Here is a 15,729-nt window from a genome sequence, read left to right as displayed (position 1 = left end):
GCTGCATTACACGGTGTCCTGTCTCCTCCTATAGCTGCATTACACGGTGTCCTGTCTCCTCCTATAGCTGCATTACACGGTGTCCTGTCTCCTCCTATAGCTGCATTACACTGTGTCTCCCCCTATAGCTGCATTACACGGTGTCTCCTCCTATAGCCGCATTACACGGTGTCCTGTCTCCTCCTATAGCCGCATTACACGGTGTCCTGTCTCCTCCTATAGCTGCATTACACGGTGTCCTGTCTCCTCCTATAGCTGCATTACACGGTGTCCTGTCTCCTCCTATAGCTGAATTACACGGTGTCCTGTCTCCTCCTATAGCTGCATTACACGGTGTCCTGTCTTCTCCTATAGCTACATTACACGGTGTCTCCTCCTATAGCTGCATTACACGGTGTCCTGTCTTCTCCTATAGCTGCATTACACGGTGTCCTGTCTCCTCCTATGGCTGCATTACACGGTGTCTCCCCCTATAGCTGCATTACTCGGTGTCGTGTCTCCCCCTATAGCTACATTACACGGTGTCCTGTCTCCCCCTATAGCTGCATTACACGGTGTCTCCCCCTATAGCTGCAATACACGGTGTCTCCCCCTATAACTGCATTACACGGTGTCTCCTCCTATAGCTGCATTACACGGTGTCCTGTCTCCCCCTATAGCTGCATTACACGATGTCCTGTCTCCTCCTATAGCTGCATTACACGGTGTTTCCCCCTATAGCTGCATTACACGGTGTCTCCTCCTATAGCTGCATTACACGGTGTCCTGTCTCCTCCTATGGCTGCATTACACGGTGTCCTGTCTCCCCCTATAGCTGCATTACACGATGTCCTGTCTCCTCCTATAGCTGCATTACACGGTGTCTCCCCCTATAGCTGCATTACACGGTGTCTCCTCCTATAGCTGCATTACACGGTGTCCTGTCTCCCCCTATAGCTGCAATACACGGTGTCTCCCCCTATAACTGCATTACACGGTGTCTCCTCCTATAGCTGCATTACACGGTGTCCTGTCTCCTCCTATAGCTGCATTACACGGTGTCTCCTCCTATAGCTGCATTACACGGTGTCCTGTCTCCTCCTATAGCTGCATTACACGGTGTCTCCTCCTATAGCTGCTTTACACAGTGTCCTGTCTCCTCCTATAGCTGCATTACACGGTGTCTCCTCCTATAGCTGCTTTACACGGTGTCCTGTCTCCTCCTATAGCTGCATTACACGGTGTCCTGTCTCCTCCTATAGCTGCATTACACGGTGTCCTGTCTCCCCCTATAGCTACATTACACGGTGTCTCCTCCTATAGCTACATTACACGGTGTCCTGTCTCCCCCTATAGCTGCATTACACGGTGTCCTGTCTCCCCCTATAGCTGCATTACACGGTGTCCTGTCTCCTCCTATAGCTGCATTACACGGTGTCCTGTCTCCTCCTATAGCTGCATTACACGGTGTCCTGTCTCCTCCTATAGCTGCATTACACGGTGTCCTGTCTCCTCCTATAGCTGCATTACACGGTGTCCTGTCTCCCCCTATAGCTGCATTACGCGGTGTCCTGTCTCCCCCTATAGCTGCATTACGCGGTGTCTCCCCCTATAGCTGAATTACACGGTGTCTCCTCCTATAGCTGCATTACACGGTGTCCTGTCTCCCCCTATAGCTGCTTTACACGGTGTCCTGTCTCCCCCTATAGCTGCATTACACGGTGTCTCCTCCTATAGCTGCATTACACTGTGTCTCCTCCTATAGCTGCATTACACGGTGTCCTGTCTCCTCCTATAGCTGCATTACACGGTGTCCTGTCTCCTCCTATAGCTGCATTACACGGTGTCCTGTCTCCTCCTATAGCTGCATTACACGGTGTCCTGTCTCCTCCTATAGCTGCATTACACGGTGTCCTGTCTCCTCCTATAGCTGCATTACACGGTGTCCTGTCTCCTCCTATAGCTGCATTACACGGTGTCTCCTCCTATAGCTGCATTACATGGTGTCCTGTCTCCTATAGCTGCATTACACGGTGTCCTGTCTCCTCCTATAGCTGCATTACACGGTGTCTCCTCCTATAGCTGCATTACACGGTGTCTCCTCCTATAGCTGCATTACACGGTGTCCTATCTCCTCCTATAGCCGCATTACACGGTGTCTCCTCCTATAGCTGCATTACACGGTGTCCTGTCTCCCCCTATAGCTGCATTACACGGTGTCTCCTCCTATAGCTGCATTACACGGTGTCCTGTCTCCTCCTATAGCTGCATTACTTGGTGTCCTGTCTCCTCCTATGGCTGCATTACACGGTGTCCTGTCTCCTCCTATAGCTGCATTACACGGTGTCTCCTCCTATAGCTGCATTACACGGTGTCTCCTCCTATAGCTGCATTACACGGTGTACTGTCTCCTCCTATAGCTGCATTACACTGTGTCTCCTCCTATAGCTGCATTACACTGTGTCCTGTCTCCCCCTATAGCTACATTACACGGTGTCTCCTCCTATAGCTGCATTACACGGTGTCCTGTCTCCCCCTAAAGCTGCATTACACGGTGTCCTGTCTCCCCCTATAGCTGCATTACACGGTGTCCTGTCTCCCCCTATAGCTGCATTACACGGTGTCCTGTCTCCTCCTATAGCTGCATTACACGGTGTCCTGTCTCCTCCTATAGCTGCATTACACGGTGTCCTGTCTCCTCCTATAGCTGCATTACACGGTGTCCTGTCTCCTCCTATAGCTGCATTACACGGTGTCCTGTCTCCCCCTATAGCTGCATTACGCGGTGTCCTGTCTCCCCCTATAGCTGCATTACACGGTGTCTCCCCCTATAGCTGAATTACGCGGTGTCTCCTCCTATAGCTGCATTACACGGTGTCCTGTCTCCCCCTATAGCTGCATTACACGGTGTCCTCTCTCCTCCTAAAACTGCATTACACTGTGGCTCCTCCTATAGCTGCATTACACGGTGTCCTGTCTCCCCCTATAGCTGCATTACACGGTGTCCTGTCTCCCCCTATAGCTGCATTACACGGTGTCCTGTCTCCCCCTATAGCTGCATTACACGGTGTCCTGTCTCCTCCTATTGCTGCATTACGCGGTGTCCTGTCTCCTCCTATAGCTGCATTACGCGGTGTCCTGTCTCCTCCTATAGCTGCATTACACGGTGTCCTGTCTCCTCCTATAGCTGCATTACACGGTGTCCTGTCTCCTCCTATAGCTGCATTACACGGTGTCCTGTCTCCTCCTATAGCTGCATTACACGGTGTCCTGTCTCCTCCTATAGCTGCATTACACGGTGTCTCCTCCTATAGCTGCATTACACGGTGTCTCCTCCTATAGCTGCATTACACGGTGTCCTGTCTCCTCCTATAGCTGCATTACACGGTGTCCTGTCTCCTCCTATAGCTGCTTTACACGGTGTCCTGTCTCCTCCTATAGCTGCATTACACGGTGTCTCCCCCTATAGCTGCATTACACGGTGTCCTGTCTCCTCCTATAGCTGCATTACACGTTGTCCTGTCTCCTCCTATAGCTGCATTACACGGTGTCTCCTCCTATAGCTGCATTACACGGTGTCTCCTCCTATAGCTACATTACACGGTGTCCTGTCTCCTCCTATAGCTGCATTACACGGTGTCCTGTCTCCTCCTATAGCTGCTTTACACGGTGTCCTGTCTCCTCCTATAGCTGCATTACACGGTGTCTCCCCCTATAGCTGCATTACACGGTGTCCTGTCTCCTCCTATAGCTGCATTACACGTTGTCTCCCCCTATAGCTGCATTACACGGTGTCTCCCCCTATAGCTGCAATACACGGTGTCTCCCCCTATAGCTGCAATACACGGTGTCTCCCCCTATAGCTGCAATACACGGTGTCTCCCCCTATAGCTGCATTACACGGTGTCCTGTCTCCTCTCTAGGTTCCCCCCTGGTGAATGTGGATGAGTGTTACATGTACTTCCAGGAGTTACTCCTGCGTCACGCCGTCCATGTGAGTGTGGGCCGGGGTGGTCCTGTGTCCGGGATGCTCTGTGTCCGGGTAGTAAATTCAGCATTCGCTCTCTGTATTGCAGCGACCTCCGTTCAGTATTAATCTCTTCACACTGCAACAGGCTCAGCGCATATCTGATTATTTCCTAAATACGTATTTCCGCCATTTCAAGCTCTACAAATATGTATTTACACCCCAGGTAAGAAAGTTTCCTTCTCATTCACCCATACTGCTGCTGCATGTGGTGAGGCCAGACACGAGAGGGTTATTTGTGTAACAGAGCTCCTCACAGTGACAGAGATCAGGGACTCTGTGTATGTTCCCCACATTACCTTGTGTAACAGAGCTCCTCACAGTGACAGAGATCAGGGAGTCTGTGTATGTTCCCCACATTACCTTGTGTAACAGAGCTCCTCACAGTGACAGAGATCAGGGATTACCTTGTGTAACAGTGCTCCTCACAGTGACAGAGATCAGGGATTACCTTGTGTAACAGAGCTCCTCACAGTGACAGAGATCAGGGAGTCTGTGTATGTTCCCCACATTACCTTGTGTAGCAGAGCTCCTCACAGTGACAGAGATCAGGGATTACCTTGTGTAACAGAGCTCCTCACAGTGACAGAGATCAGGGAGTCTGTGTATGTTCCCTGTATTACCTTGTGTAGCAGAGCTCCTCACAGTGACAGAGATTACCTTGTGTAACAGAGCTCCTCACAGTGACAGAGATCAGGGAGTCTGTGTATGTTCCCTGTATTACCTTGTGTAACAGAGCTCCTCACAGTGACAGAGATCAGGGAGTCTGTGTATGTTCCCCGCATTACCTTGTGTAACAGAGCTCCTCACAGTGACAGAGATCAGGGATTACCTTGTGTAACAGAGCTCCTCACAGTGACAGAGATCAGGGAGTCTGTGTATGTTCCCCACATTACCTTGTGTAACAGAGCTCCTCATAGTGACAGAGATCAGGGATTACCTTGTGTAACAGAGCTCCTCACAGTGACAGAGATCAGGGAGTCTGTGTATGTTCCCCACATTACCTTGTGTAGCAGAGCTCCTCACAGTGACAGAGATCAGGGATTCTGTGTATGTTCCCCACATTACCTTGTGTAACAGAGCTCCTCACAGTGACAGAGATCAGGGAGTCTGTGTATGTTCCCCGCATTACCTTATGTAGCAGAGCTCCTCACAGTGACAGAGATCAGGGATTACCTTGTGTAACAGAGTAACAGAGCTCCTCACAGTGACAGAGATCAGGGATTACCTTGTGTAACAGAGCTCCTCACAGTGACAGAGATCAGGGATTACCTTGTGTAACAGAGCTCCTCACAGTGACAGAGATCAGGGATTACCTTGTGTAACAGAGCTCCTCACAGTGACAGAGATCAGGGAGTCTGTGTATGTTCCCCACATTACCTTGTGTAGCAGAGCTCCTCACAGTGACAGAGATCAGGGATTACCTTGTGTAACAGAGCTCCTCACAGTGACAGAGATCAGAGATTACCTTGTGTAACAGAGCTCCTCACAGTGACAGAGATCAGGGAGTCTGTGTATGTTCCCCACATTACCTTGTGTAGCAGAGCTCCTCACAGTGACAGAGATCAGGGATTACCTTGTGTAACAGCTCCTCATAGTGACAGAGATCAGGGAGTCTGTGTATGTTCCCCACATTACCTTGTGTAACAGAGCTCCTCATAGTGACAGAGATCAGGGAGTCTGTGTATATTCCCTGTATTACCTTGTGTAACAGAGCTCCTCACAGTGACAGAGATCAGGGAGTCTGTGTATGTTCCCCACATTACCTTGTGTAACAGAGCTCCTCACAGTGACAGAGATCAGGGAGTCTGTGTATGTTCCCCACATTACCTTGTGTAACAGAGCTCCTCACAGTGACAGAGATCAGGGAGTCTGTGTATGTTCCCCACATTACCTTGTGTAACAGAGCTCCTCACAGTGACACGCTGCTCCATGTCTGTGGTATCTGTGTAGCAGAGCTCCTCCCAGTGACACGCTGCTCCATGTCTGTGGTATCTGTGTAGCAGAGCTCCTCACAGTGACGCACTGCTCCATGTCTGTGGTATCTGTGTAGCAGAGCTCCTCCCAGTGACACACTGCTCCATGTCTGTGGTATCTGTGTACTAGAGCTCCTCCCAGTGACACACTGCTCCATGTCTGTGGTATCTGTGTAGCAGGGCTCCTCCCAGTGACACACTGCTCCATGTCTGTGGTATCTGTGTAGCTGAGCTCCTCCCAGTGACACACTGCTCCATGTCTGTGGTATCTGTGTAGCGGAGCTCCTCCCAGTGACACACTGCTCCATGTCTGTGGTACCTGTGTAGCTGAGCTCCTCCCAGTGACACACTGCTCCATGTCTGTGGTATCTGTGTAGCTGAGCTCCTCCCAGTGACGCACTGCTCCATGTCTGTGGTATCTGTGTAGCTGAGCTCCTCCCAGTGACGCACTGCTCCATGTCTGTGGTATCTGTGTAGCTGAGCTCCTCACAGTGACACGCTTCTCCATGTCTGTCGTATGTGTGTAGCAGGGCTCCACCCAGTGACACACTGCTCCATGTCTCTGGTATCTGTGTAGCAGAGCTCCTCCCAGTGACGCACTGCTCCATGTCTGTGGTATCTGTGCAGCAGGGCTCCTCCCAGTGACGCACTGCTCCATGTCTGTGGTATCTGTGCAGCAGGGCTCCTCCCAGTGACACTGCTCCATGTCTGTGGTATGTGTGTAGCGGAGCTCCTCCCAGTGACACACTGCTCCATGTCTGTGGTATCTGTGCAGCAGGGCTCCTCCCAGTGACACGCTGCTCCATGTCTGTGGTATGTGTGTAGCGGAGCTCCTCCCAGTGACACACTGCTCCATGTGTTTGGCAGGTGGTGTGGGTGAGTGATGTTTTCGGTAGTCTGACACTTTCTCTCTCCTGTAGGTAAAATTAGACCTTACAATTTGTTATGATGGAATCTCAGAGCCTGAAGTTACAGATGACCAAGGTGCGTATGTTTGGGAGAGGCAGAGTGCAGGGACTGGGGACAGGAAGTGAGGGAGAGGAAAATGGGAGAGCGTGGTTGGGCAGAGCAAATGTTAGCACTTGGTGGTGGTGGGGCGGTGGCAAAGGGAGGACATGGCAGGGGTAGAGGAGAACAAAAGTGCCTGGTTAGGGAGTGGTGACGCCTGGGTGTAGCAGCAGTGGAAATAGGAGGGCGTTGTCTCAGGGTAGTGGAGATGGGTGGACTTTGTGGCAAGGAGCAGAGGAAAGGTGGGGCAGGGAAGACGGGTGAGTGTGGCAGCAAAGCAGGGAGATGGGAGGGTGGGACAGAAGAGCGGGGCATGGAACAGGAGACAGGAGGGCGTGGTAGCAGGGCAGGTATGTGGGAGGGTGTGGCAGAGGAGACAGGAGGGCATGGCAGGGGAAACGGAGGGCTTGGCAGGGGCAGAGTAGACGAGAGTGTGGCAGAAGGGCAGGTGGATGGGAGGGCGTGGCAGAGGAGATGGGAGGGTGTGGCCGAGGCAGAGATGGGAGCACAAATCAGGGGCAGAGAAGATGGGAGGGTGTGACCGAGGCAGAGATGGGAAGACAAATCAGGGGCAGAGGAGACGGGAGGGCGTGGCAGGGGCAGAGCAGATGGGAGGGCGTGGCAGGGGCAGAGGAGACTGGAGGGCATGGCAGGGGCAGAAATGGGAGGAAAAGGTGTGGCAGGGGAGATGGGAGGGTGTGGCAGAGGCAGAGATGGGAAGACAAATCAGGGGCAGAGGAGACGGGAGGGCGTGGCAGGGGCAGAGCAGATGGGAGGGCGTGGCAGGGGCAGAGGAGACTGGAGGTCATGGCAGGGGCAGAAATGGGAGGAAAAGGTGTGGCAGAGGCAGAGATGGGAAGACAAATCTGGGGCAGAGCAGATGGGAGGGCATAGCAGGGGCAGAAATGGGAGGAAAAGGTGTGGCAGGGGAGATGGGAGGGTGTGGCCGAGGCAGAGATGGGAGGACAAATCAGGGGCAGAGGAGACTGGAGGGCGTGGCAGGGGAGATGGGAGGACAAGGTAAGGGCAGAGGAAACGGGAGAGCGTGGCCGAGGCAGAGATGGGATGACAAATCAGGGGCAGATGAGACGGGAGGGCGTGGCAGGGGAGATGGGAGGATAAGGCAGGGGCAGAGGAGACGGGAGGGCATGGCAGGGGCAGAGATGGGAGGACAAGGTAGGGGCAGGGGAGACGGGAGGGTGTGGCAGGGGAGACGCGAGGGTGTGGCCGAGGCAGAGATGGGAGGACAAATCGGGCAGAGGAGACGGGAGGGCGTGGCAGGGGAGATGGGAGGACAAGACGGGCAGAGGAGACTGGAGGGCTTGGCAGGGGAGATGGGAGGATAAGGCAGGGGCAGAGGAGTAGGGAGGGCATGGCCGAGGCAGAGATGGGAGGACAAGGCAGCGGCAGAACAGATGGGAGGGCATGGCAGGGGCAGAGATGGGAGGACAAGGCAGGGGCAGAGGAGACAGGAGGGCATGGCAGGGGCAGATATGGGAGGACAGGGCCAGAAGAGACGGGAGGGCATGGCAGGGGAGATGGGAGGACAAGCAGGGGCAGAGCAGATGGGAGGGCGTGGCCGAGGCAGAGATGGGAGGGCGTGGCAGGGGCAGAGGAGATGGGAAGGCGTGGCAGGGGCAGAAATGGGAGGACAAGGCAGGGGCAGAGGAGACTGGGGAGGGCATGGCAGGGGCAGAGATGGGAGGACAAGGCGTGGCAGAGGAGAAGGGAGGGCGTGGCAGGGGACATGGGAGGGTGTGGCCGAGGTAGAGATGGGAGGACAAGGTAGGGGCAGAGGAGACAGGAGGGCATGGCCGAGGCAGAGATGGGAGCACAAGGTAGGGGCAGAGGAGACAGGAGGGCGTGGCAGGGGACACAGGAGGGCGTGGCATGCAATTTATTATTATTATTACCTGGACTAGTGTCGTTAAAATGCTGCTAAGTGTAGAAAGTGTGATATTTACACAAATCTTCTGTATAGATGGGATCTCAGGAACCAGATATAATCGCCAGGCTCTCATGTAGATGTAGACACTCATTGCAGACCATTCCCTTTGGCACCTGGGTAATAGATTGCGGTGACTGTGGCTTTATAGCATGGACAGTCACAGTAATGGTGCCAGGGCTGCTCTCTTATCCACTGTGATGGACTGAATGTTTGTCAGCGATTCCTCCACGTTATGTGGCGTTATGTACTAACCTGTCAGCCCGCGGCTTTATCAGCGTAGTGCAAGTTAAACAATGACGGCGAGGGACAGGTTAGCCCCGGCCTGCATAGGGACTCTGCCGCACCCATAACCCCCCCTCACTTGTCTCTTCCATTCCTCCTCTGGTACGATCCACAGAGCAAAGGGCCTGATTCAGACAGGATGGACGCACATCTCCCGTGGTTTAGGGTCTGCACCTGAGCAGGATTCGTTCTGCACATGTGCACAACGGGTCCTGCGATCTCGTTAGCAGACCACCCCAAGCAATCAGCATGATTGACATGCCCGCGATAGTGATCCCAGCCCGGACCTCGGTCGCAGTACTAGGATCGCAAATGCAGCAAGGCAGTGTCTGCAGCAAGGATAGTGTGTTACAGTAATATAACGTGTCTCTGTGTACCATATAGTGCGGTACAGTAATAGGACGTGTCTGTGTACCATATAGTGCGGTACAGTAATAGGACGTGTCTGTGTACCATATAGTGCAGTACAGTAATAGGACGCGTCTCTGTGTACCATATAGTGCTGTACAGTAATAGGACGCGTCTCTGTGTGTACCATATAGTGCGGTACAGTAATGGGACGCGTCTCTGTGTACCATATAGTGCTGTACAGTAATGGGACGCGTCTCTGTGTATCATATAGTGCTGTACAGTAATAGGATGCGTCTGTGTACCATATAGTGCAGTACAGTAATAGGACGCGTCTCTGTGTACCATATAGTGCAGTACAGTAATAGGACGCGTCTCTGTGTACCATATAGTGTGTTACAGTAATATAACGTGTCTCTGTGTACCATATAGTGCGGTACAGTAACATATAGTGCAGTACAGTAATAGGACATGTCTCTGTGTACCATATAGTGCTGTACAGTAATAGGACGCGTCTCTGTGTACCATATAGTGCGGTACAGTAATAGGACGCGTCTCTGTGTACCATATAGTGCTGTACAGTAATAGGACGCGTCTCTGTGTACCATATAGTGCTGTACAGTAATAGGACGCGTCTCTGTGTACCATATAGTGCGGTACAGTAATAGGACGCGTCTCTGTGTACCATATAGTGCTGTACAGTAATAGGACGCGTCTCTGTGTACCATATAGTGCTGTACAGTAATAGGACGCGTCTCTGTGTACCATATAGTGCAGTACAGTAATAGGACGCGTCTCTGTGTACCATATAGTGCAGTACAGTAATGGGACGCGTCTGTGTACCATATAGTGCTGTACAGTAATAGGACGCGTCTCTGTGTACCATATAGTGCTGTACAGTAATAGGACGCGTCTCTGTGTACCATATAGTGCTGTACAGTAATAGGACGCGTCTCTGTGTACCATATAGTGCTGTACAGTAATAGGACGCGTCTCTGTGTACCATATAGTGCAGTACAGTAATAGGACGCGTCTCTGTGTACCATATAGTGCAGTACAGTAATAGGACGCGTCTCTGTGTGTACCATATAGTGCAGTACAGTAATAGGACGCGTCTCTGTGTACCATATAGTGCAGTACAGTAATAGGACGCGTCTCTGTGTACCATATAGTGCAGTACAGTAATAGGACGTGTCTCTGTGTGTACCATATAGTGCAGTACAGTAATGGGACGCGTCTGTGTACCATATAGTGCTGTACAGTAATAGGACATGTCTCTGTGTACCATATAGAGCGGTACAGTAATAGGACGCGTCTCTGTGTACCATATAGTGCTGTACAGTAATAGGACGCGTCTCTGTGTACCATATAGTGCTGTACAGTAATAGGACGCGTCTCTGTGTACCATATAGTGCAAGTACAGTAATAGGACGCGCCTCTGTGTACCATATAGTGCAGTACAGTAATGGGACGCGTCTGTGTACCATATAGTGCTGTACAGTAATAGGACGCGTCTCTGTGTGTACCATATAGTGCAGTACAGTAATAGGACGCGTCTCTGTGTGTACCATATAGTGCAGTACAGTAATGGGACGCGACTGTGTACCATATAGTGCTGTACAGTAATAGGACATGTCTCTGTGTACCATATAGTGCGGTACAGTAATAGGACGCGTCTCTGTGTACCATATAGTGCTGTACAGTAATAGGACGCGTCTCTGTGTACCATATAGTGCAGTACAGTAATAGGACGCGTCTCTGTGTACCATATAGTGCAGTACAGTAATAGGACGCGTCTCTGTGTACCATATAGTGCAGTACAGTAATAGGACGCGTCTCTGTGTGTACCATATAGTGCGGTACAGTAATAGGACGCGTCTCTGTGTGTACCATATAGTGCGGTACAGTAATAGGACGCGTCTGTGTACCATATAGTGCTGTACAGTAATAGGACATGTCTCTGTGTACCATATAGTGCGGTACAGTAATAGGACGCGTCTCTGTGTACCATATAGTGCTGTACAGTAATAGGACGCGTCTCTGTGTACCATATAGTGCAGTACAGTAATAGGACGCGTCTCTGTGTACCATATAGTGCAGTACAGTAATAGGACGCGTCTCTGTGTACCATATAGTGCAGTACAGTAATAGGACGCGTCTCTGTGTGTACCATATAGTGCGGTACAGTAATAGGACGCGTCTCTGTGTGTACCATATAGTGCGGTACAGTAATAGGACGCGTCTGTGTACCATATAGTGCGATACAGTAATAGGACGCGTCTGTGTACCATATAGTGCGGTACAGTAATAGGACGCGTCTGTGTACCATATAGTGCGGTACAGTAATAGGACGCGTCTCTGTGTACCATATAGTGCAGTACAGTAATATGACGTGTCTCTGTGTACCATATAGTGCGGTACAGTAATAGGACGCCTCTCTCTGTGTACCATATAGTGCGGTACAGTAATAGGACGTGTCTCTGTGTGTACCATTATAGTGCGGTACAGTAATAGGACGTGTCTGTGTACCATATAGTGCGGTACAGTAATAGGACGTGTCTGTGTACTATATAGTGCAGTACAGTAATAGGACGTGTCTCTGTGTGTACCATATAGTGCAGTACAGTAATAGGACGCGTCTCTGTGTACCATATAGTGCTGTACAGTAATAGGACATGTCTGTGTACCATATAGTGCAGTACAGTAATAGGACGCGTCTCTGTGTACCATATAGTGCTGTACAGTAATAGGACATCTCTCTGTGTACCCTATAGTGCGGTACAGTAATAGGACATCTCTCTGTGTACCCTATAGTGCGGTACAGTAATAGGACATCTCTCTGTGTACCCTATAGTGCAGTACAGTAATAGGACGCTTCTCTCTGTGTACCATATAGTGCAGTACAGTAATAGGACGCTTCTCTCTGTGTACCATATAGTGCAGTACAGTAATAGGACGTGTCTCTCTGTGTACCATATAGTGCAGTACAGTAATAGGACGTGTCTCTGTGTACCATATAGTGCGGTACAGTAATAGGACGTGTCTCTGTGTACCATATAGTGTGGTACAGTAATAGGACGTGTCTGTGTACCATATAGTGTGGTATAGTAATAGGACGTGTCTGTGTACCATATAGTGCGGTACAGTAATAGGACGTGTCTGTGTACCATATAGTGTGGCACAGTAATAGGACGTGTCTCTGTGTACCATATAGTGCGGTACAGTAATAGGACGCCTCTCTGTGTATACCATATAGTGCGGTACAGTAATAGGATGTCTCTGTGTGTACCATATAGTGCGGTACAGTAATAGGACATCTCTCTGTGTGTACCATATAGTGTGGTACAGTAATGAGGTGTCTCTGTGTACCATATAGTGCGGTACAGTAATAGGACATCTCTCTGTGTGTACCATATAGTGCGGTACAGTAATGAGGTGTGTCTGTGTACCATATAGTGTGGTACAGTAATAGGACATCTCTCTGTGTACCATATAGTGTGGTACAGTAATGAGGTGTCTCTGTGTACCATATAGTGCGGTACAGTAATAGGACATGTCTCTGTGTGTACCATTATAGTGCGGTACAGTAATAGGGGTATGCAATCGGGAAGCCGACTGCCTAAATACCGGCAGCCGGCTTCCCGACTGTCATATCCCGACAAGGGTGAAATGCCGGGCATCTAGATGTAGACGCCCAGCATTTCCCCGACGCCGGGAGACCGGCGCCCGGGATCCCGATCGTAGTGATGCCGGGTGCCGTGAGCGGACAGCCGCTGGGGGGGAGGGTTAGGTTTAGGGCTCCCGGGGGGGACTTAGGGATAGGCACCCCCCCCGGGAGGGTTAGGCTAGGGGGAGGGAGGGTTAGGGTTAGGCACCCCCGGGGGGGAGTTATGGTTAGGCACCCCCCCGTGAGACTTAGGTTTAGGCAGCTGGGAAGGGGGTGGTTAGGGTTAGGCACTTGGGGGGGGGAGGTTAGGGTTAGGCACCCCTAAGGAGGGTTAGGGGGGGGGGTTAGGTTAGTAGATACTCCCCTATCCACGATCGGGATTTCCAGCGCTGTCGGGCTTCCGCTGCTCGGAACTCTGCTCATGTCGGGCTGCTGATGCGGCCGGCGGTATTTCATACCAATTCCGTAATAGGAAGTGTCTCTGTGTACCATATAGTGTGGTACAGTAATAGGACGTGTCTCTGTGTACCATATAGTGCGGTACAGTAATAGGTGTCTTTGTGTACCGGATAGTGCGGTACAGTAATAGGACGTGTCTCTGTGTACCATATAGTGTGGTACAGTAATAGGACGTGTCTCTGTGTACCGGATAGTGCGGTACAGTAATAGGACGTGTCTCTGTGTACCATATAGTGTGGTACAGTAATAGGACGTGTCTCTGTGTACCGGATAGTGCGGTACAGTAATAGGACGCGTCTCTCTGTACTCAGGAAGACAGCGTAACCTAGTGCCATTCTATACCGGCTGGCAGAGTAAGCGCATCTGGTGATTTAGATAACATTGTCTTCTTACAATAGCTCACTGATTGAACAGTCCTTTATGGGGCAGGTTTGAGTCCTTTATGGGGCAGACATTGATAACTTGAGTACTTGGCAGCGCAGTTTGCGTTACGTTAGCGTGCAGTACATGCCGACAGAAAGCAAGAGACGGCAGCAATGAAGGAAGCATGTGGTCTGCACCTTAGGCCGATAATAACTCAGCCAGTATGTAGTGTGCTGAAGCATGTATTCTTACTTGCCGACAGGATCTGGCACGGCTGATCTCACTGGTGAGGAGATGACCACACCAGGTGGGGCAGATGGTAACGTGGAGCAGCCGGATAAGAACGGAGAAGGTAAATCTGAAACTACTTATCTTGAGAATGTTCCCGTATAGTGACTAAGTCTCACCCTAAGCATGGACTGAATACACTTTACCCCTCTTAGGTTTGGGGCTGGAGAATATCGAACAGCAACTTGGTGAAGTGGTGGGAAAACAACCAAATGGACACAACCCCTCGGAAAATACTGCAGGTACCGTAACAATTACACGTACAACCTGCAGTACACAATGAGTGATCATTGCTTTCAGTAACCGACTTTCCCTACCCCAGGGTCACTGCGGGAGTACATTGACCAGCGCTTGAGTCTGGAGGTGGGACGGCTGAAGAAAGAACTGGACGAGAAGTTGCACCAGACAGAAGAGCACATTCAGGGCTGTATCGGGGGGATGGCGGACACAGGAGGCCAGTCTGCTGGAGGAAGGAAAAGGGGGAAAAGACCATCTGCTAAGGGAAAGTGAGGGCGTAATCTCTCTGCCTCATCCAGACGCCCATGTGTGTCCTGCTGCACCCAGGCACCGCCATAGCGTCAGTTACACCTCTATGGCTACCACGCGTTTCTTATTTCCCCCAGCTCAGAGATACAAATTGAGTAGAGATTGTGTTCCCTACGTCCTGTAGTGTAATACTGTAAATAAACGCTTTCCCCTCTTTTTGAGCTTATTTCAGTTTTGTTAATGTCCCGGGAGAAATGTAACATTGGAGAAGAGCCGGATGTTACTGCATAGCCAATCAGATGTGGCCGCTGTCATGCGAAGGTGTCCAGCTACTTCTCACACTTCTCCCAGGTCTTTATACCTGGGCAGGACCAACCTGTTTTGCCTACGTTTGCAAGCAGAGAGCAGTGAAATCCTTTATTCAAAATACAGTACCACATCTTACTACACCCAAATCTACTTCTCCCCTCTCTACTATGCTGTGTCACCAAAGCATCTTCCCACCTGCCCGAGTCACCGCACTCCGTCAGCATCTTCCCACCTGCCCGAGTCACCGCGCTCCCTCAGCATCTTCCCACCTGCCAGAGTCACCGCGCTCCCTCAGCATCTTCCCACCTGCCAGAGTCACCGCGCTCCCTCAGCATCTTCCCACCTGCCAGAGTCCCCACACTCCCTCAGCATCTTCCCACCTGCCAGAGTCACCGCACTCCCTCAGCATCTTCCCACCTGCCAGTCACCGCACTCAGCATCTTCCCACCCGCCAAAGTCACCGCACTCCCTCAGCATCTTCCCACCCGCCAGAGTCACCGCACTCCCTCAGCATCTTCCCACCCGCCAGAGTCACCGCACTCCCTCAGCATCTTCCCACCCGCCAGAGTCACCGCACTCCCTCAGCATC

At 51.4% G+C, this 15,729-nt stretch overlaps 1 protein-coding gene across 1 annotated transcript; it reads left to right on the top strand.

The window, feature by feature from the left end:
- The first annotated feature begins 3,882 nt into the window (after positions 1-3,882).
- LOC148430730 (cilia- and flagella-associated protein 119-like) lies at positions 3,883-15,047 on the top strand. The gene is made up of 6 exons (XM_088466519.1): positions 3,883-3,973; positions 4,056-4,172; positions 6,903-6,966; positions 14,320-14,409; positions 14,501-14,587; positions 14,668-15,047. The coding sequence occupies exons 1-6, from the start codon at positions 3,935-3,937 to the stop codon at positions 14,853-14,855; spliced, it is 585 nt and encodes a 194-aa protein (XP_088322645.1). The 5' UTR covers positions 3,883-3,934; the 3' UTR covers positions 14,856-15,047.
- Positions 15,048-15,729: the final 682 nt, after the last annotated feature.

This window comes from Taudactylus pleione, unplaced genomic scaffold (genome assembly GCF_031769625.1).
Source record: "Taudactylus pleione unplaced genomic scaffold, aTauple2 ptg003390l, whole genome shotgun sequence".
Lineage (NCBI taxonomy): Eukaryota > Metazoa > Chordata > Amphibia > Anura > Myobatrachidae > Taudactylus > Taudactylus pleione.
Note: the sequence above shows the minus strand (reverse complement) of the source record. Positions and strands in the feature narration are given on the sequence as shown.

Excerpts from the sequence above, each read along its gene's own strand:
- LOC148430730 (XM_088466519.1), top strand. The coding sequence starts at position 3,935 with ATGTACTTCCAGGAGTTACTCCTGCGTCACGCCGTCCAT. Across the intron at positions 3,974-4,055 it reads TCCTGCGTCACGCCGTCCAT|CGACCTCCGTTCAGTATTAA; the intron begins GTGAGTGTGGGC and ends TCTGTATTGCAG. Across the intron at positions 6,967-14,319 it reads TGAAGTTACAGATGACCAAG|GATCTGGCACGGCTGATCTC; the intron begins GTGCGTATGTTT and ends ACTTGCCGACAG.